General features: G+C 37.3%; 1 protein-coding gene across 1 annotated transcript; it reads left to right on the top strand.

Annotated features, from left to right (window-relative positions):
* Positions 1-637: 637 nt before the first annotated feature.
* On the top strand, positions 638-4,119 carry LOC134805121 (uncharacterized). Its single transcript, XM_063778420.1, has 3 exons — positions 638-2,033; positions 2,466-3,845; positions 4,063-4,119. Exons 1-3 carry the CDS (start codon positions 720-722, stop codon positions 4,117-4,119), a joined length of 2,751 nt encoding a protein of 916 aa, XP_063634490.1. The 5' UTR covers positions 638-719.
* Positions 4,120-26,142: the final 22,023 nt, after the last annotated feature.

The following is a 26,142-nucleotide window of genomic DNA, read 5'->3' as shown; positions in this document are numbered from 1 at the left end:
CTCCTCTAGGTGCGCGTCCTATCGATGGAGCGTCAAATAGAGGTAGTCGTAACAAAAAACATAATAGAGCAAGGCGAAAGCATAAGGCGTTAACAACATTTGTATGTCCTCCCGGTATCTGTGATCCTAGAAATTGTAAGTCGAGAGATTGCTATCAACGGCTTAAAGCCGCACATGTCGGCACTCAGTCTAGAAAAATTAAAGGACGTCACCTAAGAACAGGAAGAGAAAAGTTTTATAAAGAGGAGAGCAAACTAAGTATGCCTAGATCTAAAATTCAATTAAACATACCTAATCGGCAAGCAGTTCGTATTGGATCAAATGGAAAACATATTGGAGTTGGAAGAGGAACCAAACGTGTCAATGATCATAAATCGTTATCATCTCGGGGACAGCCTCATCGCCAGAAAATTCGTATAGAATCAAAAACTAGTTTTAATATAAACTTTTATAAAGAATCTCCTCTAGGTGCGCGTTCTATCGATGGAGCGTCAAATAGAGATAGTCGTAACAAAAAACATAATAGAGCAAGGCGAAAGCATAAGGCGTTATCAACATTTGTATGTCCTCCCGGTATCTGTGATCCTAGAAATTGTAAGTCGAGAGATTGCTATCAACGGCTTAAAGCTGCACATGTCGGCACTCAGTCTAGAAAACTTAAAGGACGTCACCTAAGAACAGGAAGAGAAAAGTTTTATAAAGAGGAGGGCACACTAAGTATGCCTAGATCTAAAATTCAATTAAACATACCTAATCGGCAAGCAGTTCGTATTGGTTCAAAGTGTAGTTTCAACATTGAGTTTTACCGAAGCATGCCCCAAAACAATTTTGTGACGAATGATCAGAGTGATACTTCTGGTAGGGAAAAGGCAGGCTCTAAAAAAAAACGCAGTTCCATCAAAAACTATCAATGTGAACCCAGTGTCTGTGTTCCTGGTGAATGTAACGCAAACACATGTTTTAAACAATTAAAGTATATACACAGTCAAGCCTCTACTGGTAGTTCAAAAGGAACATCTCAGGGAAGCCAAGCTTCAACTAAGAAAAAGAAATTACAAATGGAGAACGCATCTTTCTATAAAAATAAGGGTTCATCAATGCCAAAGTCGAAGATGCCACTTCACATACTAAATCGGCAAGCAGTTCGAATTGGATCGAAGTGTAGTTTTAACGTTCAGTTTTACAGAAGCTTGCCCCAAAATAGATACATGATGAATAGGCCTAACCAATATGATAATAGAAAAAGACGCGAGCCAAGATTTCAATGTGAGCCTGGTGCATGTATTCCTAGTAAATGTAATGCAAATGACTGTTTCCAAATATTGAAAGCTAAACAAAAATCTTCTGGTGTAGATAGTTCTCTAACAGGTAGTATATCGCAAAGTAGCCAAGTATCCACTGACACACGAAAAAAGAAACGAGCACTTAAAGCTGAGAAAAATACTTTATTATACAAAGACAAGGGATTGTCAAGCATGCAAAGTCTTAAGAAATCACTGCAGCCAACCAATCGGCAAGCAGTTCGGATTGGATCGAAGTGTAGTTTTAACATTCAGTTTTACAGAAGCTTGCCCCAAAATGGATACATGATGAATAGGCCTAACCAATATGATAATAGAAAAAGACGCAAGCCAAGATTTCAATGTGAGCCTGGTGCATGTATTCCTAGTAAATGTAATGTAAATGACTGTTTCCAAATATTGAAAGCTAAACAAAAATCTTCTGGTGTAGATAGTTCTCTAACAGGTAGTATATCGCAAAGTAGCCAAGCATCCTCTGACACACGAAAAAAGAAACGAGCACTTAAAGCTGAGAAAAATACTTTATTATACAAAGACAAGGGAATGTCAAACATGCAAAGTCTTAAGAAATCACTGCAGCCAACCAATCGGCAAGCAGTTCGGATTGGATCAAAGTGCAGTTTTAACGTTGCGTTTTACAGGAGTATGCCGCACAACACCTTAGGGATGAATGAATATAATCAGAGTAACAGTGGAAAAATACACCAGCCAAGATTGCAGTGTGAACCTGGCGTATGTATTCCTGGGAAATGTAATGCAAATGACTGCTTTTTTAAATTAAAAGCTAAAACCAGATTATCTGGTAACTCGCTTACTGGAAGTTCAAATGTTATGTCACAGAGCAGCCAAGCATCCAGTAAGTTGCCCAAAAATAAAAACCGACAGTCACACCCTAAAAACTCAACGTACCGCAGACATATAGGCGTGTCTAGTAAGCTTATACCTAAAAACCGGTATAAACCTCAACGGCAAGCAGTTCGCATTGCATCCAAATGCAGTTTCAACATTGAATTTTACAGAAGCATGCCCCTAAACGATTTAATGACGCGTGATCCGCCTCGCAATTTATTACCAATCAGTTACCACCAGGGTGATACTTATTCACCATCTCCACCTTGTGTCCCTGGTAAATGTGATCCACGTGATTACTATAAACGACCTAAGTCTACTCCTACGAGCATCGTTACTGACACATCATATGCTGGCAGTTCAATTGGCAGCAACCCAGTTGCCACTCAGTCAAGCAAATTAAAAGGACGAAAGCTGAGAGCAGGAAAAGAAAATTTCTTTAAAGAAAACGGTACGTCGAGTATTCCAAGGCATAAGCAAATGCTACATTTTCCAAATAAGCAAGCAGTACGCATTGGTTCAAATTGCAGCTTTAACATTGAATTTTACAAAGCCATTCCTCATATGAGCCCTGGAATGAATGGACAAAGTTACGAACCGGTGGTAAAGTTACCGAATAATTTATACACAGGTTCAAATCAAAAACAAATCAGGGGTCAGCAGTACAGTGAACGATATAACCAGGGTGATATACCTGTACAGTTCAAGGCAGCCACCGAAAGAAAACGCCGAACATCAAACATGTTGCAATGTCACCCCGGGGTCTGTATTCCTGGAAAATGTGACTCCATGGAATGCTATCAACGAATAAGAGCTACAAACCAGTTCAAGGCAGCCACCGAAAGAAAACGCCGAACATCAAACATGTTGCAATGTCACCCCGGGGTCTGTATTCCTGGAAAATGTGACTCCATGGAATGCTATCAACGAATAAGAGCTACAAACATTGTCCCCGGTACGGAGGGCTCTTATACTGATAATTCATACGCTACATCGCGAGGCAGCCAATTCTTCACAAAAAAGCGTAAGAGCAAAAGACCACAGCTTAGTGCTGGTAATGCAACTTTCTATACAGACAGAGGTGCATCAAGTATGACAAAGTCACCAATGCCTAAGTTAAATCGCCAAGCGGTTCGTATTGGGTCCAAGTGTAGTTTTAAAATTGACTTTTATAAAAACTTGCCCCCTGCACCCGGAAAGGACATGCCTCATTTCGAACCACATGCAGAACAAATTCAAAGTAGACAGTACCCGGAACAACTGTCAAGTACTGAAACTGATGAAGGTCAGTCGGTCAGTGCGGTTGATACGAGAAAAAAGGTCAAGACAAAAAAGAAAAAAACAGCACAGGACAAGACCAGGAAACCGGATAAGACCAGGAAACCGGATAAGACCAGGAAACCGGATAAGACCAGGAAACCGGATAAGGCCAGGAAACCGGATATGACCCAGAAACCGGATAAGACCAGAAAACCGGAGAAGACCAGGAAACCGGATAAGACTAGAAAACCGGATAAGACCAGGAAACCGGATAAGACCAGGAAACCGGATAAGACCAGGAAACCGGATAAGACCAGGAAACCGGATAAGACCAGGAAACCGGACAAGGCCAGGAAACTGGACAAACACCAATGGGATGTAACTAAACAAAAGACAAAAAAGTCCTCACCACCACCAGCCACTGTAAAAAGGAAGGTAACGAAAGGAAAAACTTTGCAAACTAAAAAATCATTGCCCAAAACAATATATGATCTAAAGCAAAATGAACAAGGTGATGCAATTACAGAATATTTGCCGAAAACTGAAAAAAAGCCTCAAAAGTCAAAAAAAGAAACTACACAAAAACGAAAATCGGCAATATCGCAGGACCAAGGAGACATAAAAACAAAAACACGAAACAAGGTGATTCAAGGTGGTGAACAATCTAGCGATCAAGGTGATTCATCAAAATCTTCAGATTTTGAGGTGATTCAAGGTGGTGAACAATCTAGCGATCAAGGTGATTCATCAAAATCTTCAGATTTTGAGTATGAAGTTGCGGACGCAACTACTTCCTCAAAACCAAAGCGCCGTAAAATCAAAACTTCAAGCAGCGGTCGGTCTAAGTCTACGAGCGCTAAGTTGGACAATGCAGAACGACGTAAACAATTAAAAGCATTCCCTGTGAATAAAAATAAGGGTACATCAAAAACTACAATTGACAAGAATAAGGATATTAACGATATGACAAGCCAAAATAAAAATATTAAAAATGTAGTTCGAATTGGATCAACCTGTAGTTTTAATATTCAGCTTTACAAAGAAAAGCCCCTAACTGAAGCTGAACTGAACGCCATACGGGCATCACAACTGACGAAACCTGAACTGAACACACTGAAGAAAAAAAAATCTTTTATGTCATTATTGAAAAACTGTTGCTGTAAATTAATAGGAAATCCTATACAAACCAGCTGCCCGTGTACAATTGCAAGACGGAGCCAGACAATGCGTGTTGGTAATTCAAACAAATGTTGTCGTAACGACTGCCCAGGAGTAATGAAACTTATAGACGCAGGTATCGCCACCTCCCAACCGAGTCAGAAGTGTACCGTACCATGTTGCAACGCCGCTACTCAATCCCGCAGGTACCCACTACTGAAACAATTAGCAAGATATGAAAAATCCTTAAGTTCTGCTGTATGCAAATGTTGCGGAAATTTCGGTTCTTCCAGAGCAAAATCTACCTTCCGCAATATGCCGCCGCCTTTATATAATAATTACATGCAATTAGGGCCTCATATGGGATACGGAGATAATTTCAATGGATGCCAGCCATGCCAGCCATACCAGATAAGAGAACAAGCCGTCATTATAGGTTCAGGTTGCGGATTTAATTTAAACTTCTTTAAAAAGCGTAAAAAATGAGTGTTCTAAATTATAGGAAACATTTACTTATGTGGATTTATTTCCAATATTTAAACTGTTGTTATTGCAGATTACAGTATGATTATTTTAAAGTCGCTAGAGTTAGACAACGTATATGATAGCCCAGACGACATTTAAAATAACACTTGTACAGTCTGAGCTCTCAAAATCGCTGCTAACTTAGCTTGGTCTATCTCCAACTATGTCGCTAACCTGTTAAATGTACGTGTGGTTTTGTTATTGTAATACCACCGAAGTTCGGATAAATTTCTGGACTAGTTAGTTTCTTATAATGTGCCGTTTGTTTGAACTTTGAATACCTGTTTTATTTACCTCTAATTTATAACTTTTGTATACTTACCTTAACTGCGGCTACTACTGCTGACATTGTAGCAATAACTTCGCATTGCTTTGTGTAAATTAAAATGTGTTGTGCCCTTTATACTTTTATTTAATTTGAGTGAATGCCATATTAAGCGTCTGTTGTAAACACAGAGGTAGAGTCGGACTAAGGATAAAATGTACGGGCTTATATCTACATATAAGCCCGTACCTACCTACGTATACCTACGTATATGTACCTTCAAAACAGTATATCTCACTGTGTAGCTCTTCTTAAAAGTTAGCTATAATAATAATATTTAGGTCTACCCGCCATTCTGGCATCTTTATCATCTTTATTACTTTATAACATAAAGGTTTTACGTCCAATAAATCTGATTATTTTTCGACTTATCAGCAGAGAGAATATAGTGTACGGAGTTATATATATCTCTGTTATTAGTATAGCCCTGTTAGTATGTGACTATGTGAGCCATATCTTAGAAGCTTAAATTTGACCTACTTCCCGATTTCCAATTAAGCTGAAATTTTGCAAAAGTATATTGAAATTAGGCCAGTAATAATACTTATTATACCGTCTTATAATACAACGGAAAATTTTGAAAACTACATTTGTATAGTATATCCGATTTCTAAAATAAAGTTCGTCATAGATTTACTATAGCTAAACAAAAATATAATCACTATGTAGAAAAGCGGAGAGACTTAATTAGGTAAATCAATAAAAATATAGTCATAATAATACTCATAATTTTATAGTATACGTGACCAAATGTTTTAAAAATAATGTACAGTCTTTATAGTCCATGGGCCAGCTGGTCAAATTTTTGAAAATGGTATAAATTGGGGGTACCAAGTTTCCTTTTCACAGCAGTTAGATAGGCTTATTATGATGTTAAAAAACCATGATTGCCATCTCAAAATGGTAGCTAACAAAAATGGCCGCCAATCCAAGATGGCGGATATTGAGTTTAAAAAATCAACCGTAACTCGAGAAGTATTCGTCCGATTTCATTGCAATTTTTTTTAAACAAAAGCTCTATATGTGAGCTTAAAATTATGTTTACATATTATATCGATAAAGTCGACCGTGAATTAGTAATTAAAGAAATATTGTAAATTTTCTTTTTTTTTTGTGATACTTTTTTTTTTAATTCAGTTTTTACGAAGTATCTCGTACATTACAAAAAAGTTTTAAATGAGACAAAATAGTGTGTTAAATTAGCTTTAATTTGACGTATTATTTGTATGGAACTGATGACTGAAAACACATGGAAACATGAATTAAATTTTACTTCTGTTGAAATTCACCGTTGACTAAATAACTGCGTACAGAACAAAAAGCTTCAGATAGAAGTTGTAGAGTACAAAAAACATGTTTTTAGTATAGTTTAATAATAATAGCAATCATTTATAATAATAGTAAAATTATAGTAATAATGGTTTTATTTTTTACAAGTAAAAACTACTTTAAACTCTCGCGTTTTGTATACTTAATTAAATTCATTAATGTTACTAACGGGTCAAACGGGATTAAATTTAATTATTCGCTGAAACGTCGGAAAAAAGGTAAAATAATGAAATTATATCGCGTTAGACCCGTTAGTGACATTAATTAGGTAAAAACTAGTATTCGATTGAAATAGTAATTTCTTCAGTGAACTGCGTACAGAACAAAAAGCGTCAGATAGAAGTTGTAGAGTACAAAAATGATATTTATAGTATAATTTAATAATTTATAATAATAGTAGCAGGGCTCGGAAACCGTTTTATTTTTCAAACCGGTTTCGTTCATAAACCCGGGAACGAAAAGGATTTCGTTTCGGTTACCAGTTAAAGAACTGTTCTATTGAGATACCGTTGAGATGCGTTCGCCTTTCGTTTTTGTGGAACTAAATTAACCGATTAAATTGAAAATGTCGAATTGATCCAAGTAAAAACTGGTATTCGGTATAAATAGAAATGTCTTCAGTGAAAATGTGTTCGGCTACAAATAAAGTGAACTATATATGTGTATAATATGTGGCGAGATAGGCCCTAAAAGACGGACAATCGTGGGCATTGTTATTTAATGCAGCATTAATAAGGAGTTTTGAGGCTATTAGTAACCGACGTGACATACCGGATGAATTTTTAGGTATATAGGTACTGTGAAATATCACTGCCAATATAGAGTCCATTTCACCAATATCACGTCTTTAATAAAATTACAGACAAAAAGACTCCCTACGCTCGTGGTTCGAAAAATGGAATCTTGAGCGTAGCGAGGTTTTCACTACACCAACACGAGGAAAATACTAACTGTAAAATATCAAACAAAATCAAAGCGAATCGATTCAAAATGAATGTTATTAAATGTTAATATTCAAAATCATCATTTAAAAGCCAATTCTACCAGCAAACATAAGAAAACAAATCAAAATTTGCATTTGATTACTTTGCCTCACATGTGAATAAAATGCAACTATCTTATCAGCTTGGAACAATCAAGAGAGCCTTTATCTTTATAGTGAAATGATATTGTAACTGCAGAAGCATGTTATCATAAACCCAAGAGTAAAATCTCAAAATTCTCTATTTACTTGCGAAACTTATTTCTTACTTAGACGACCGGTCTGGCCTAGTGGATAGTGACCCTGTCTGCTAAGCTGATGGTCCTGGGTTCGAATCCCAGTAAGGGCATTTATTTGTGTGATGAACACTAATATTTGTTCCTGAGTCATGGTTGTTTTCTATGTATATAAGTATGTATTTATACGCCTAGTACCCATAGTACAAGCTTTGCTTAGTTTGGGGCTAGGTTTGATCTGTGTAAGATGTCCCCTAATATTTATATTTATTTACTTAATAGAGGATGTCGTCAGCGTAACAGATTCTTCAAATAATTTTTCTTAAATATAACTTAAGTAAAGAGTTTTTATCCGGTACCTATGTCACGTCGTTTAGTAATAGACTCTAGTGGACTCTAGACTGGTATACAATGGCGTCCAAGCTCTGAACCAGCTTGGAAGGCAAAACAGAGTGCAACTGGTATGTATCCCAGGGCACGAGGGATTCATAGGCAATGAAAATGCAGATGAACTTGCCAGAGCTGGATCTTTAGGTAACCTTATAGGTCCGGAACGATTCGTGGGGCTCTCACAGGGAACCATCATAACGGCTATTAAAGACCATACTAAGATCAAATATCAGGAAGAATGGGACAGTCTGACGGGTCTAAAGCACGCAAAGCTCTTTATGCAAGGAGTAGACTCCGGTTGGAGCAAAAAGCTTTGGAAACTTAGCAAAAGACAACTCCAAATCATAACAAGGTGTTTACTGGACATTACGGGGTCAAAGGAATTCTGGCCAAGATGGGACACTCTGACAACACCGATTGTCGTATGTGTGGCGAAGAGAGACAGTAAAACACCTAATTTGTGAATGTCACCCCCTGGCCAGAAAAATAATTAAGGACTTTGGAGCAGGATATCTTGAACCAAAGGACTTTAAAACGCTAACCATGAGCTCTATCATCCGGCACAGGGATAAAAGCTCTTGAGTAGTTGACGGATCTTTTCTAGGGGGTAATTGCGCAAAAGATCCCTATGGATCGAAGTGTATCCAAGCAAGGGCCCCCGAAAACAATAAGATAAGAATAGACTCAAAATTCCTTATTAATGCTGCATTAAAATTGAATAATACTGCCTACTGTCCATCTTTTGGGGGAATTGGGGGGGTACTTTACAAAATGGTCTTATTTCGCTACATATTATACAAATATCTAGTTCACTTTGCATCATCTTGATTTGTAGCTGAAAAGATTTTCACTGAATAACTAGTTTTTAGCTAATTAATGTTACTAACGGGTCAAACGCGATTAAATTTCATTTTTAACCTTTTTTCCGACGTTTCAATGAATAATGAAATTTAATCGCGTTAGATCTGTTAGTAACATTAATTATGTATACAAAACGCAAGATTTTAAAGTAGTTTTTACTTGTAACAAATAAAACTAATAATTCTATCGTTCTAATATTATTATGATCAATTTCTAAAGTTATTAAAATATACTAAAAACATGATTTTTGTACTCTACAACATCTATCCGAAGCTTTTTGTTCTGTATGCAGTGATTTAGTCAACGGTGAATTTCAACGGAAGTAAAACGAAATTTATGTTTCCATGTGTTTTCAGTCATCAGTCCCATACAAATTGTACGTCAAATTAAAGTTAATTTAATACACTATATTACCTCATTTAAAACTTTTTTGTAATGTTTGAGATATTTTGTAAAAACTTAATTTAGAAAAAAGTATCACAAAAAAATGAGAAGATTTTCAATATTTCTTTAATTACTAATTAATGGTTGACTTTATCGATATAATATATAAACATAATTTTAAGCTCACTTATAGAGCTTTGGTTAAAAAAAAACAGCAACGAAATCGGACGTATATTTCTCGAATTATGGTTGATTTCTTAAAACTCAATATCCGCCATCTTGGATTGGCGGCCATTTTTGTTAGCTACCATTTTGAGATGGCAATCATGGTTTTTTAACATCATAATAAGCCTATCTAACTGCTGTGAAAAGGAAACTTGGTACCCCCAAATTATACCGAAATCTTGCCTGGCCCATGGACTATTATCCCTCGGTGGGCGAGTCCTTCTCGCACTTGTCCGGTGAATTTTAATTATTAAGTAAAAACCAGAGCATAAAATAGAAGGTCCTATTGAATTTCTTTAATTAAACATGTAATGTTTATTACAACCAATGTATAGTTAGATATTGCTACCTATTTCAAATAGATAGTATTTGAAATAGGTAGCAAATTTTTAATTTACTTTGGTAAATATTTATTTTAGCGGCAGTAAGTTAACTTTACACCGGAAAGTACCTACTAATTTATGATCTGGTTAACTTATAATGAATTACCTGTATTCATGGATTCTCTACTATTTTTCATTATTGTGTAACATTAATCTCTATCTGGTTTTAAATTACACGAAATTTTAAAACGAATTCTTGTTGGGATTAATGCGTGGTTTTTAAAACGGCGCAAACATTGCGGTTACTGCAGGGACATATGACCTTTTAAATTGAGTATTTCACAAACACTAACGCATAAACGGAATATTAGGTATAATTTAAGAGTTAGCTTTCCTTTTATTTCACTCCGCTGTTTAAGTAGGTATTTATTTATCATTTCTAAGCGTCGGCAACCCTAGCGTTGTGCCGGTGCGCGTGCGGGGAGCGGTGCGCTGAAGGTCACTCCATTCTATTTTCGTGTAAGTATCAAAACGGTAGATAAGTATTTGCGTTTTCTTTGAGAGAAAAGTATCTGTTCGTAATTATATTATATAATCTGTGCTACAGGTAGCTATAAGTACATCCGTTCCACACCAATTTAGGGGAAAGCCATAAGCCGCGCGTGGCGCTGTCGCCACCTAGCGGCCATAACTGTGCTGATCGTAACAGACGTGTTTTGTTAGGCCCCGTTCGCACGGCAGCTTTTTCAACGCGCGTTAAAAAAGCGTTTGAATGACGCAAATGGATAACCATGTATGTATTCACACGAAGGCGGTTTTTAAGCGCGGCGCTTTTTTATCGAGCACTGTTCGATTTTCGGCGTTGAGCGTTGGCGTCAAATTGAATAGAGCATACGGAACTCCGTGTATCTGTTCTCACAAGCGTTAAAAAAGCGCCGGCGCTGCTGTCAGTTGGCTGTCAAGTGTCAATTTTTGGTGTCAATCGTCAAGATTATTATTAGTTTCACCTTAAAAATGTCAACTTTTGCTTACAAATTCCTGAAATATTCAAGCTATATTCAAATAATACGTCGTAATAGCAAATAAAGTATGGCTTTGCTGAGATGCGTACGTGGCAGTACGACTCGCAAGTGATTTTTAAGCGTTCATATGAACACAAATATTGGAAACGGTAAAAAAGCGCCAACGTCGGGTTTTAACGCAACGCTTTTTAAGCTGTCGTGCGAATGGGGCCTTAGAGAGTGAGTCTTCTTTACCTAGTACTATATTATTTATTCTGTGACGTAAACCGTAATTTTGCTTGAATCTACATAGATACTACATAGTAAGTAATAATAATAAGTACACACAGACCTCACAGTCAAGTATAGATAAAAACGTACGTATTCATAAACGCGCTACAAACCTCAATTAGCTAATAATCGTTTGTCCTTATCTGTCATTTTGACTTATGTATTTGTAAGAAAGGGATAAAACATATTTTAACTAAGTCAGGCCCGTAAAGTTTTATGAATAGGGGGGTTAGTGCATCCTCTTGCATGTAAAGCCTGACCAGTAATATATGATCATTGTCATGGGGGCGCTGTTATTCTCATTATCACGTCAAAAACCATAGGCTACGGTGATTGCTTACCACCAGGCGGGCATAATGCTTGCATAGCTACGGTGACTGCAGTCACTTTTGGTGCGGCAGTTAGCCCGTTTACGTTTGAATTTCCGAAAAAAAATATTTTACGATAAGTCGTACGTACAGTCACTTGCAATAATATGTTACACAACGAAGGCCCCAAAAATATGTGACACGCTCTTATGGCTCTACAAATAAGATCGTGTCAGATGTTTTTGCGGCCTTCGTTGTGTAACGTATAATATTGCCGGTGACTGTACCATCGCCCACACAGTTAACTGACAGTTCGTAAACCTTATTACAAAAGGCATAAGGTCGACCGATGGACAGTTAATAGTGTTGCTGTTGTATTTAATTTAACCTTTTCGACGCCGTGTCAAACACAAAAGCTGTCACTCGGACGCCACGTCACCGAAGTCTCAAAACTGAAATTGAACTTTATGCATATGCACGTAGGTCTATGTTGCTCTGTGGTCTGTGACCGATTGATCCGTCTTTGGCGTTGGACCCGCGGTGCGGATATATCGGTCATTGGCGTCCAAAAGTTTAATCACGAAAGCCCGCTCCACACTCGCGTTCGCGGCTTCGCGCCGAGATTCGGGCACGAGTGTGGAGCGGGTTTAGCACCTTATAAGACAAAGTCCCCTGCCGCGTCTGTCTGTTTGTGTGTTTGTGCGCGATAAACTCAATAACTACTGAACGGATTTTCATGCGGTTTTCACCTATCAATAGAGTGATTCTTGAGGAAGGTTTAGGTGTAGAATTTGTTAACCCATGCGAAGCCGGGGCGGGTCGCTAGTAATAATAATGACTAACCAGTAACACATTCGCTGCGTTACGGGAAGCATTTGGCCAGGTTTGCCTTTCCGCCGGTGTGGCAGCTTTCTGCGCTTGTCTTACCCCCGGTGCGTAGTGTTAGACCAAGATAAGTATGCAACGATTTTGATAACACACGCAGTGCAAATGTTATATTATACCGGGTGTGGCCTGTAATATGAGCAAAAAATTAAACTGTAGGCTGTACTCCTCATACTGACCAACATTTGTTCCGCGACTTTTAAAAATAACTTGTGGTTTGATTTTTAATACACTTTAAAGTTTATTCTAAGACGCAATGTATTGCAAATTTTGTTATGTTTAAGAGCCAACGGGAGTGGTCATTTCTCCATACAAACGTACTCCTCGTTTTCCTCCGTGGTTTTTGAAGCTAGAGCAATGATTTTTTCAACACAGATTAATATTGTCAATATCTGTGTCGGACCGTTCTGCTTTTTTTGATATTTTTGTTTTGTAAGGCGCTCTGAGTCCTTCAAAAATGGCCAAAATGGCCTAATTGACTATGCCGCAATGAGAGGCGTGGCATTCAAAACTGATATCAATTAGCCAAAAAAGCAAAACGGTCCGACACAGATTATTTCATAATCATTTAGATTTCCAAATTTGGTTACGATTGGTTAAGTTTTGGAGCTTCCGTTAGCGAGACGGGTATATTTACCTAAAATATTTAAAACTCAGCTCCTGTTTCGTCTTAAGGCGTGACTATTCTAGATGGTGACTAGCAACGTCAATCACAATGATATGGCGTGGCGATGGCGTCCATTGAAATTAATATTTATTTTGTATGAAAAATAGGGAGTCTAAATACTTCATAATTTTTAAAAGTTGTTGAACTAAAGTGTCACCGGTTGAGGAGAATAAATAGTATAATCTATGTTTTAATTTATTTGCTCGTGTTACAGACCACACCCGGTATACCTACGTTATACTTTCCTTTTTTATTGATTTAGGCAACAAACAGTCTTATAAGTATAATATCAAGCAATGTGTTCATAGACAGGAATTAATGATAATGAAATAATTTCTAATCTAAAAACATTGTGCTATCAAAATCGTTGCAGACTTTTCTTCAAAGAGTAAAGTAAGCTAGTACTACAGTAATATAAATCTCGGCGAGAAACGGGGTTGCCGGCCACGTATCCTTATCCGTCGTCGTAGAGTCTGTGCGGAAAGTGAAGAGTCGGGGAAATGTATGGGGTCCAATATGTACATTCCACGACTCTTCTCTCTCCGAACAGACTATACCTGAGTCCTCGCCTGCGCGGTACGGCTGCTGCGGGGAAGGTGCGGGCGCTAGAGCTGAGCGTTTTTTTCCGTAAGTGTTTTTAAAAACAGTTTGTTGTGCTGTAACGAAATAACAGTTTGTGGTAGGAACGACAAACAGTATTTATAAAAACGATTACAAAGAGGCGGCGACTTACGATAACATAGTCGCGCATAACGGACGCAACTATCGCAAAGCGAAACGCAGCTCTAAAAACTGTTTTATTCGTTTTCCGATGAGTAGGGACAGATATAGATCATCGGCTAACGAAAGAGCGAGATAGAGATAAAAACGAAACGAAACGGATTGAGCTTTGTTCACGTAGACTCTAGGCGCGCTTTTTACCAGGCCATTCTTTTCAAAAACTTCAATGTTCGTTAGACAAATAAGTACTCTATTTTCTAAGCATTAGGGTTTAAATTAAGGAATCTTTTAATACGTAAAATTAAAGCAAGTAGCGAAAGTAGCGCCAGTTGAACAACATTAAAAATGATTAACGACGCTTATCGAACACTCGCTAGCATTACGAATTGAGGGGCCATTTTATGTGTGACCTATCGATTTATCTTTATAAAGTACTGAAGTTAGGGGTCAAGTTCTAATAGACATTTGTGAGACGATGCAAATTAGGTTGTTTTGAAATGTGAATTGCGTATTGTACGTTTTATTACTTCAATGCGATTTATTTTAGAAACTGTTTTTGAAAACAGTTACGTGATTTAAAAAAACTGTTACGTTTCGTTTCACGGAAAACTCAAAACGACCAAGCTCTAGCGGGCGCCGTACGCCTGCCGCCCGCACCTTCCCCGCCACCCTTAGTCGTCCCGCCCCGTCGCCCTCGTACCGCGCAGGCGAGGACTCAGTTATGCGGTCGGTCTATAGTCTATAACTACTTGGCCTGCAACTGTCCTATTTATTAAGCCTCCTCCACACTCGTGCGCGAATCGCGGCGCGAAGCCGCGAACGCGAGTGTGGAGTCGATTTTCGCAGACAGCGAAGTCGACTCCACACTCGCGTTCGCGGCTTCGCCCGCGATTCACGCGCATAGTCTGGAGGGGGCTTTATACTACTCTTTGCTGCAACCTACGGCCTACAACAATGTAGGTTGATTATGTAATGGTTGCACCTAGAATTAGACCAAGACAAGTCTGCAACGAATTTGATAGCACACGGAGTGCGAAAAAACATCAAACTTATGAAAATTATGACGTACCTATAAATAACACTTGTACAGTAACAAAATCGTTGCAGACTTGTCTTGGTGTGACTCCACTTATAGAGTCTGTGCGGAAAGAGAAGAGTCGTGGCAGAAACAGGAACTAACATTTTAAATTTTATATGGCAATCAAACCTTTGACACCTGTCTTGTAAAAAGTAAACAAACTTCTGTCATTGTATATTTTTATTAACAAAAACCGCAAGTTTTATGTATAAAATATTTTCAAAACACGATAAAACCGTACATAAAACCACAAGGAAAATTCAGTCAGCGGGAAGAAAACGGCTAAAAGCCGACTATCGACTTACAAAAAGTCACGGAACGTGTTTCCGCTATTCACGGGTATTGATGTTGTATTTAATATTAAATAATTACCTATTTAATAAGCCCCCTAAGTAACTTGTTTCCGGTACATAATCGGTAAGTATATTCATTCAAAATATATTAATTTTCATAAATATGCAGGTCATTCATGATCTTTAAAATAACTGACAAATAGTCTTGATACTTGCTATTTTATGCATCATATGTATTTTTTTTTTCAGGATTGCGTAAAAGTACCTGATATGCAAGAATTCGTAATCTACCTGCCGGATTTAAGCACATCCCGTTCAGATGAAGATAGTTCTATGAGTGTCCCTGGTTGTTCTGAAGCTAGCTCAAACATAAGTGACATTGAATATTTTAATACAGACTTCGATTACAAAGAATAAAACTTTTTCTAATAAAATATTTCTTTATTTGTAAGTTCGTTTACTAGGTTCTGTTAGTTACGAAATTATATTTCATTTTTAGCAGCGACTTTTCGGCGAAGTAAAATATCGTGAGATGAGAGAACCGGACATATCCCAATAAGGCTTACCTACTTATGCACTATTTTTATTCATATTCATATTTATTATTAATAATGTACACATACATTACAAGTCAAGTTTACAATGGGTGATATATATCCCAGATAGTAAAATTACTGTTCTATTGCCCAATTTCTACCCGATCTACCCGGTTTTGTATTAAAATATTTGTTGGACTGCACAGCTTAGGCAGTACATAAATGAGACTCTATCTTGTTTGGTACTAAAATTACAGCTGTATTGGGCAGATTCTTAACTAGTTTTAGCAGTTTTGTCAATCGCTCTGTCACTTTTTAGTATCTGAGACATAAAAAAGAAAACTAGTGCCTGCGATAAATCAGAGGATTGAGTTGACGAGCCGACACCACCACCAGGCTCCGTTTAGTAAGCCGTGGTAAAAAACCGGAACAAAAGGGATTCAAGTATCATGACGTTTAGTGTCGTACTATAATCACGTGACCAGTGTTGTCAGCATAGCAAAAACCATAAAATAGCACTGGCGCGCCCTCAAATCCCACGACTCTTCTCTTTCCACACAGTTCCACACAGACTCTAGACTGTTATAGACCGACAAGAAATTGTAGAAATTCAGGAGTGGCAACATCGTAGTGTCGTCCCGTTTTCTTAGATTGATTTGAAAGGGTCGACACTACGATGTTGCCACTTTTTAATTTCTACAATTTCTTGTCGGTCTATTATATAGTTTACAGTCATGGTATAATAATATACTCCGCCTGGTACTCTCTTCCGAGATTCGCGAATGTCCTAACTGACACAGGCCTACGTCATCATGCTGTTTACAGGTTCTCAAACTTTAAAATGTGGGAGAATTTTAATTTAACCAACGGTGAAAATTATTTTAACGGCATTAATTTTAAGTTATTCATGTAGAAACATAGTAATATAAAACAAATCTAATGTATTAAATTAAACTTTATTTATGTATACAAGACAAACGTTTGAAAAACTAATTCACAGTTACACATTAATTACCAAGCTTACGACGTGAAAAGTTTGAAATACACTGCGACTGCTGACACTGAGCGAGGAGGAAATAACAATTAACACGCGTTCGACAAGGATGACGGTCAGGGCATGAAGTTATCTAGATTCGAATTGTCAAATGTGACAGCGCTATCCTGTGTTGCCAGTAGTGTAAACAGAATTACCCGAACGTCTGAAATTGCTTTCGTGAATCGGAAGATATTGCTAACGAATAATTAAAATTGACGTGTTATTGTAAAATTTAAGATAAAATACATATAAATTAAAGTTATAATATTTTAAAGAAATATTTTAACTTATTAACCATAGGTATAATGTACCCATGTAACATGTTATGTTGAAATAAAGTGGCAATGTTATTGTGACGTAGGCCTGAGTCACTCTGGGAAGAGAAGACCATGTTTTATTAGACCAAGACCATGGTTGACAGTGGATAAAAATCGCAAGGTCTGTAGTATGTCTGTGGAACTCTTTTTACCATCCTATACATACTTCTCGCATACCTTCCTATATTTCGCAAAAGTCACGTTGAAATAGGAAATAGTGTTATTTTTATTTCAATTTAAAGCCATTCTAAATATTTGTGTTTAGACCTAAAGAAACAAATCATTTAAAAAAATATATGTAATAATGCCCTGTATTCAAAGTAATCAAGTTAGGGTATAATAAAACTAGTACCTATTTATAACATTTTATAAGCTATCGCTGATATCAATGACTGATAGTAATATTGATATTGTACAGTGTTGGGGTTTGTTCGCACCAGTCCGGTGGTATGACCGAAGAAAATTCCCCGGTAAGATTATTTTATTTTATCTTATCTTATCTAATACCTTTAACCCTTTACCAGGCTAAGGGATATATGTTTCCCACATACGGCACTTCAAACATGTGGTCTAGTTTCGATGAGTAAGACTGACAATGCATTGTCATTTTTGAAATGTCAGCAATGCTTGTTATACCTTTAACGAGCAATTCTTGTATATATATTTACTAGCTGAGGTACCCGGCTTCGCTCAGGGAGCTGACATGAGATTGTGTGGTGGTTGTAATAAAAGGATTAACTTTAAAATATATTTAGGTATTTTTTTTCTAACAACAATACATATACCTACTTCTATGTACATTTTTTTTATTTCCAACTCGAGAGCAACCTACGTATACCGTGAGAAAAGCATATGGAATAGGGACAACTGGAAGTGTTCGTCGAAAATCTCCTGAGAGTATGAAGGCTTCGAATAGTCCACAATGTTCTAGAATATTCCACAACATTTGAGTGTGTTCTGGAAAACACCACAATGATCTGGGATCCTGGATTGTAGGCTATATTTACGAATATTTGATAACATTCCTGAATATTCCGGAATGTTCTCGAACATTAGAATTACACAACTGTCTTGCTTTAAATATATACCCCTACCAATAGGTAGCTCCAACCCTATAAAAAAGGCTTCGAAAGGGGTCCGAAATGTTCCACAATGATTTAGAATGTTCTCGTATACTCGACAACATTCCAGAATGTTCTGTAGCTCCACCCATACAAAAAAGGCTTCGAATGGGCCACAATGTTCCAGAATATTCCACAACATTCGAGAGTGTCCTGGAATATTCCACAATGATCTAGAATATTCTCGAATATTCGACAACATTCCAGAATGCTGTGGAATGCTTTCGAATACTCTCGAATGGTCTGGAATGTTCTAGAAATGTCTAGCCTCCGAGACAGCTTCGAATGTTCCAGAATATACCACAACATGTGAAGGTGTTCTGGAATGTTCACATTGATCTAGAATATTCTCGAATATTCGCCAATATTCCAGAATGTTCTGATATGCTGTGGAATGCTCTCGAATACTCTCAAATGGTCTGGACTGTTCCAGAAATGTCTAGCCTCCGAGACAGCATCGAATGTTTCAGAATATTCCACAATATTCGAAAGTGTTCTGGAATGTTCACAATGATCTAGGTTGTTCTCGATATTCGCCAACATTCCAGAATGTTCTGATATGCTGTGGAATTCTCTCGAATACTCTCGAATGTTCTGGAAATATCTAGCCTCCGAGAGCCGACACATGTCACCAGGTACAAATTTTTGTAGGTAGGTATATATTTCACGCACTATTCGGAACTTTCCTTTATTAAGTTAAGGTTCAAAATTCAAAAACAAAAACTACTGCTTCTGGGTCTCAGAGGGCGAAACTTTCAGCCCTTATATCTTCAAAAGCACACCCTTCAGGTAAAAACGGAAAACTTCTTCATGGACGGGAGATAGAGGGCTACCACTCCATATAGCTTCCTTGATCGTATCGGGACTCATTTCTGAGTTTTAACGGCACGCACATTGTACACTTGCTTTTATTATATACAGGATGATTCATGAGACGTGAGCAGGACTAATCCTGCACACTCAGTAACTGATAATTGATCGATCACCGTCGTATTTAGGTGAAACAACCATACTTTTTCCTGTTTTTAACTTTTTGGTGAGGGCAAATTTAATTATCTACAATCATAGTCACCCTACAAGACCTAATTAATAAACATAAAACCTCTTTAACCGTAATGACAGCATTTTGATTACGAAGAAAGAAACTGTCAAACTTGAGTGAGATACGAGTTTTCAAAAGTAACCAGACCGTGATGACAGTGATTACATTTAATTTGACACAGAATATCGGTAGTTTAGTATTCTAATTGTAGGGTGACCATGCATGTCGTAAATAAATTAATAACTTTTTTTTTCAACACGAAAAAAAAATTAACGTTAACCTCACTAATACTGATACGAAACAGTTGCTTATAATTTACGAAATGCGCAGTATTAGTCCTGCTCACGTCTCCTGAATCACCCTGTATATTGATTTATATAATTATATATTTCGGGGATCTCGGAAACGGCTCTAAGGATTTCGAGAAATTTGCTAAATAGAGGTTTTCGGGCCCGAAAAATCGATCTAGCTAAGTCTTATCTCTGGGAAATCACGAATTTTTGAGTTTTTATGTTTTCCGAGCAAAAGCTTTTTTATTAAGTAAGTCCATATACTTATCTTAGGTAGGCAGGTGGACGAATCAACTTTTAGACCGACTCTTTTCACGTCTCTGGTGTTACCAAAAATATCATTCGTGGAGTTACCCAGGACAGTATTCATAGTCCCAAGTGAATATTTATTATAATTTTTGGTCTATCATTGAGCAAATCTCTTTTTAACGTATAACATACAATATCTGGGAAACCGAACTTTGCGCAGAAAATGTATAAAAACTCAATAATGCGCGTTTTCCCAGAGATAAGACCTAGTTAGATCGATTTTTCGCCCCCGAAAACCCCCATATAGCAAATTTCATCTAAATCGTTAGAGCCGTTTCCGAGATCCCCGAAATAAATAAATATGTACAAAAATTGCTCGTTTAAAGGTATAAGATTGATATACAAGTAATTTACAGTAGGTACGTATGATGCTGCTTTACCGCACTAGTGCGATAATTAACAGTTTACGTGCCTATGTCGAAAGTTTAAAGGACCAATAATGTATGTACCTAATATAATACGTTGTACAAACAGCAACAATCCTAACTGTACATCGGTGGACCTTATTCCAAAAGGCATAAGGCCAACCAACTCGTTACGAATTTCCTCCCTTTCGCACTGGACGGATTAGTGTCGGTCTAAAATAGACGACCGGTCTGGCCTCGTGGATAGTGACCCTGCCTGCGAAGCCGACGGTCCTGGGTTCGAATCCCAGTAAGGGCATTTATTTGTGTGATGAACACTAATATTTGTTCCTGAGTCATGGGTGTTTTCTATGTATATAAATATGTATTTATCTATATAAGTATGTATATCGTCGCCTAGCACCCATAGTACAAGCTTTGCTTAGTTTGGGGCTAGGTTGATCTGTGTAAAATGTCCCCTATTAAAAAAAAAAAAGAAAAAAAAAAGCTGATTCGCCGCGGTAAATAGTTTAGTACTAGGTAGTATAAAACTCAATAGGCAGCAACAATTCAGACCCCAAACAGACCAATTTACCAGTCTCTTTCCGGTGAAGGAAAACATCGTGAGGAAACCGGACTAATCCATTAAGGCCTAGTTTCCCCTCTGGGGTGGAAGGTCAGATGGCAGGTGCTTTCGTAAAAACTGGTGCCTACGTCATCCTTTTCCATCCCCATCCCATGAGCCGTGGCAAATGCCGGGGTAACGCGAGGAAGAAGAAGAGGTAGCAACAATTAGAGAGCACAGTAATTATTAAGAAGTCACTCTATGATTTAAATTATAAACTGAATTAGGTGTCATATACGAAAGGAAAGTTCCAATGCCTCCAGTGACCTAAGAGCTAGCCCGAAGACGCTGGTTTGATCCCAGCCCAGCCGGCGTTTTATGGATGGCTTTATCCATAAAGATGGACAAATAATAAATATCCACGTGACAAAATAACTGTCACTTTTTAACACCGTGGGATAGAAAGTGACGGACGCCGTTTTATCACGCTGTCACGTAGACAAGAACGACCATCATATCCGTACTGGGCACTGGAGGCCATGGTCAATTACCTATTCGTTCGTGTTTGACGTCTTTTTTCAGTTTCCAATAGCAACAAGTTAAGTTACCTACTCTAAAAGCCTAAGCAAAAATGTGACTCGACTGCTGTTTTTAACAAAGGCATTGTATTTGATAGATTTAGTTTTTTTGATTGCCTTGATACTTATTTAACAATAGAACATTCAATTTAACAGCAGTAAAGCCATAATAAACTAGTTTAATGTTACTGTATTCTCGCTGATTTATGTAGGTACTTGTTTTGTGCAATAAAGTGTTTACTACTAGTACTAATTAATTTGATATTTTCTAAATCATTGCCATTTCGCAACCAATTATTTGCATAATGTTATATTGCCGAATGATAAAGTCATCACAATAATTCTTTTGGTCTCCCAACCTAGCAGTTAGCAACTTTATTTTGTGTTGGTATAACTTTATCTTGGTTATCAACGTAAATCATGTGCGAAAAGTTGATTAGCAAGTGCAATTCGGTCAATAAAATTTCGGCGAAATGGCACGAAACCTTTATTTGAACATTGAATGTAACAGAACATGTAGGAATATTATATTTTCACAAGCTGTCCCGTTGTCTGTGTGTGTCTGTAATCAAATCCTGCATGTTAAGTTTGACCCACTCCTAGGTTTCCGAAGAACCTGAAAATTTGCATACATATGTAGGGAAGTCCGGGCATAGTGAACACCTTTACCTTTGACTTAACATAACAGAAAAAATGTACAAGGAAGAAATGAAATAAGTGTATATAATTAGTCTTTATTTAATAATCTTTTAATTTAAAATAACACTAGCCTCCGATGTTTAATAATTACTGTAATTTTTAACAAAACGTAAAAAAATATATTTTATTCGCTTTGCCCAGGGTGCCGGGCAAAGTGGAACAGGCCCCCGGGCAAAGCAAATATCAGTCATAAAATCTTAGTAAATTTAATAACTAAGTGAAAATTAAGCATCATAAGAACATTTGAATAATATAAATTAGAAAAAGCTATCACAAGTAACTTTTGATATATTTTCTCTGATTTTTTAAGCATAAGTCTTCATGGCATCTCTGAAGACATTTTAACACAGCAAATCCACGTTATGATAGCCATTTCCATGACGTCTGTTAGCCAGGAGCCATGATCGGTCTTTGTTTGATATTTATATACTTACCATCTGTAAAAAAATATTATAATAAAAAAATACCTAATAAATTCAAAGTGAACACGCTATCCGCTTTGCCCGATCCACTTTGCCCAATCAGTCAGTTTATGAACCTAAGAATTTAAAAAAAATAACCGTTGGATTGTTTTAAATGAAATGCGTTGTAAAAGGAAGATACCTATTTTAATAAGCAATAGAAGCATATATAATAAAAATTCGTGATAATTACTGTGACAAGATAGCAAACAACATACTTACCTTTCAAAATCGAATATTTTGCCCTAAAATCACGTTTTGACTCGTCACCGACGACGCTCGCAGCAACCGCTCCCTGTGACGCTTGCCGCTCATAGAGCGAAGGATCCTGAACATCCTTAGGCACGTGGTGCGACAAAGTCGAATAGTTTAGTATTGGGTGCCCGAATTCGCTTTGCCTGGGGTGTTTGCTTACCCGACCTTCCCCTAAGTTGATCTGATGATGACGACAGGAGGTGCACATATTTTTTTTGGGTTTGTTATAATTGTCTCGATGAGTTGCCTGTGGAAAGAAAAGCACAGTCCGCGACAAAAACTTATATCAAAAATAAAATTATTGACCAAAAAAGTTGTTTCAGGTAAATCTCATCATGTGACAAGCCCTCCTGATGGTCCGAGCCTATTAGTAGCATGCATATATCAGAAGATGGACCCACCTTAACCGGGAATAGTTACTACGCATCTTTAAGTGCACCAAAAAGTAAACATTTGGTCAATGAAAATTCTATGCAGTTTAACAATTGTTGGAACCAGTTTAATCAAACTAAAAGACAATGTAAAAGTGCCAAATCTGTAATCGTTCCACGCTTTTCGAATAGCGATTCATCTCTTTATTCAAATCAAAACGAAATATGTAAGCCCAGCATTGCGACAAAAAGCACTTACTGTGATAAAGAAAATTTTATCCGTGGATACAAGCGGCCTTGCATCAAAAATATCGGATATTATAAATGTCAAAGTAAAAAATGTATATATTGTAAAAATTTTCAATTATATTACGTATTCGATAAACCTTTTCATCGCGAAAAGGAACCTCAAATTGCCCAAGAAAGCGTAAATAAGTCCACAGCTTTTAGTCAAGTCGATAATTTGACTGGTTTGAACGATGAAAACAAACGTTTGAAACAACGAGTTAATGCGTTCGCAGAATCAGTTGAGTGCAAATGTATCGCAAATAAACTGAAACAATTAATTCCTCATTCACATGAACCCACACCCCAAAGTGCACGTGTTGAAGCAGAAACACGGGCCGTTCAGTGCAAATGCAAATGTGTTGCAAACAAACTGAAACAATTCATTCCTCGCTCAAATGAATTTAAACCCCAGTATGCACTTGCCGCAGAAAGAAATATTTCCGGTTTCAATGACCCTCGGGAAAATATAGCCCAAACATCAACTCGTTGTCGAGCAGATTGTATTAAAAACGAACAAGAGTCTTTTAGTCGAGTCGATAATTTGACAGGTTTGAAGGATGAAAACAAACGTTTGAAACAACTTGTTAATGCGTTCGCAGAATCAGTTGAGTGCAAATGTATCGCAAATAAACTGAAACAATTAATTCCTCATTCATATGAACCCACACCCCAAAGTGCACGTGTTGAAGCAGAAACTCGGGCCGTTCAGTGCAAATGCAAATGTGTTGCAAACAAACTGAAACAATTCATTCCTCGCTCAAATGAATTTAAACCCCAGTATACACTTGCCGCAGAAGGAATTATTTCCAGTTTCAATGACCCTCGGGAAAATATAGCCCAAACATCAACTCGTTGTCGAGCAGATTGTATTAAAAACGAACAAGAGTCTTTTAAACGCCTTTTTCGCAGACTAATAAAAGCACCTAGAACTTCAGGTACCTATGTCGAAGCACATACTCAGTCTCCGTGCTATGAAGGAAGCTATCAGAGAGCAGGTAGACAATCATTTTATAGGGAAATAATGACATCTGGAACACCAAATAAACAAAAATATTCGGAACTACAAGAAAAACCTAGAGAAGAAGTAAATAATGAACCCAGCGTTATTGTTTGTAATGGTGGATACATCACGAAATGTTCTAAGGATACATCTTTCAAATATACATCCCAAAGTACGCGGAGGTTGGCTCAAACATCTACCAATTGTCACTTAGATGACATAAATAAGAAAAAAGGTGTTTTTACAGTATTTTGTAACATGATGTTACAACCCACGAATGTATTTCCTCTATCAAAAAAATGTTGCAAAAACAGAGGTACAATTTGTCAGATGTCTGATGATAATGAAGGTGGCGTTCTCAAAAAGTTTTGTGAATTATTAATAGAACCAAAAAATATAAACCACACAGCTTCACCGTGCCATAAAAGTAGAGGTGCACTTTGTAATGTAGATGGCGATCGTGATGAAGATAGTGCTATCAAAAAGCTTTATCAGGGTCTCCTAGATCCTAAAGGCTGTAAAAATAAAGTAAAACCATATATTACCGGGGCAGAAGTGATGACTCAGTCTCGAAGTTATGGAGGACGCCAACAAAGAGCAGGAAGAGAAATATTTTGTAAAAATAGAGGCACGTTCGGAGCCCCTAACTTTAGACATCCAAATGTAGAAAGGAAAGGATATGAGGAAGTTATTGAAGAGTTACCTACCTGTTTAAAAAACCAACCCGATACTAATAAAGAATTTGGCATTGGTACAAACTGCAAATTTAGTTTAGGTTGGTTCAAAGATCTTCATGTCTACGGTGAACCAAAACATTATAGTGATTTCAAAGGGACAATAGCAGAAAATCCTAGAAAAGAAGTAAGTTATGAACCCAGCGGAGATGCATTTTACGGTAGTTATAAGCCTGTTACGGTAGATCGACGTATTGGTTGTAATGATAGATACATCACGAAATGTTCTAAAGATACATCTTTAAAACATACATCCCAATGTGCGCGGAAGTTGGCTCAAAAGTCTACCAATTATCACTTAGATGACATAAATAAGGAAAAAGGTATTTTTACAGTATTTTGTAACATGATGTTACAACCCACGAATTTATTCCCTGTATCAAAAAAATGTTGCAAAAACAGAGGTACAATTTGTCAGATGTCTGATGATAATGAAGGTGGCGTTCTCAAAAAGTTTTGTGAATTATTAATAGAACCAAAAAATATAAACCACACAGCTTCACCGTGTCATAAAAGTAGAGGTGCACTTTGTAATGTAGATGGCGATCGTGATGAAGATAGTGCTATCAAAAAGCTTTATCAGGGTCTCCTAGATCCTAAAGGCTGTAAAAATAAAGTAAAACCATATATTACCGGGGCAGAAGTGATGACTCAGTCTCGAAGTTATGGAGGACGCCAACAAAGAGCAGGAAGAGAAATATTTTATAAAAATAGAGGCACGTCCGGAGCCCCAAAGTTTAGACCACCAAATATAGAAAAGGAAGACTATGAGGAAGTTATTGAAGACTTACCTACCTGTTTAGAA

The sequence above is a fragment of the Cydia splendana genome, chromosome Z (assembly GCF_910591565.1).
Source record: "Cydia splendana chromosome Z, ilCydSple1.2, whole genome shotgun sequence".
In the NCBI taxonomy this organism is placed as follows: Eukaryota; Metazoa; Arthropoda; class Insecta; order Lepidoptera; family Tortricidae; genus Cydia; species Cydia splendana.
This window is presented reverse-complemented; position numbering and strand designations above follow the sequence as displayed.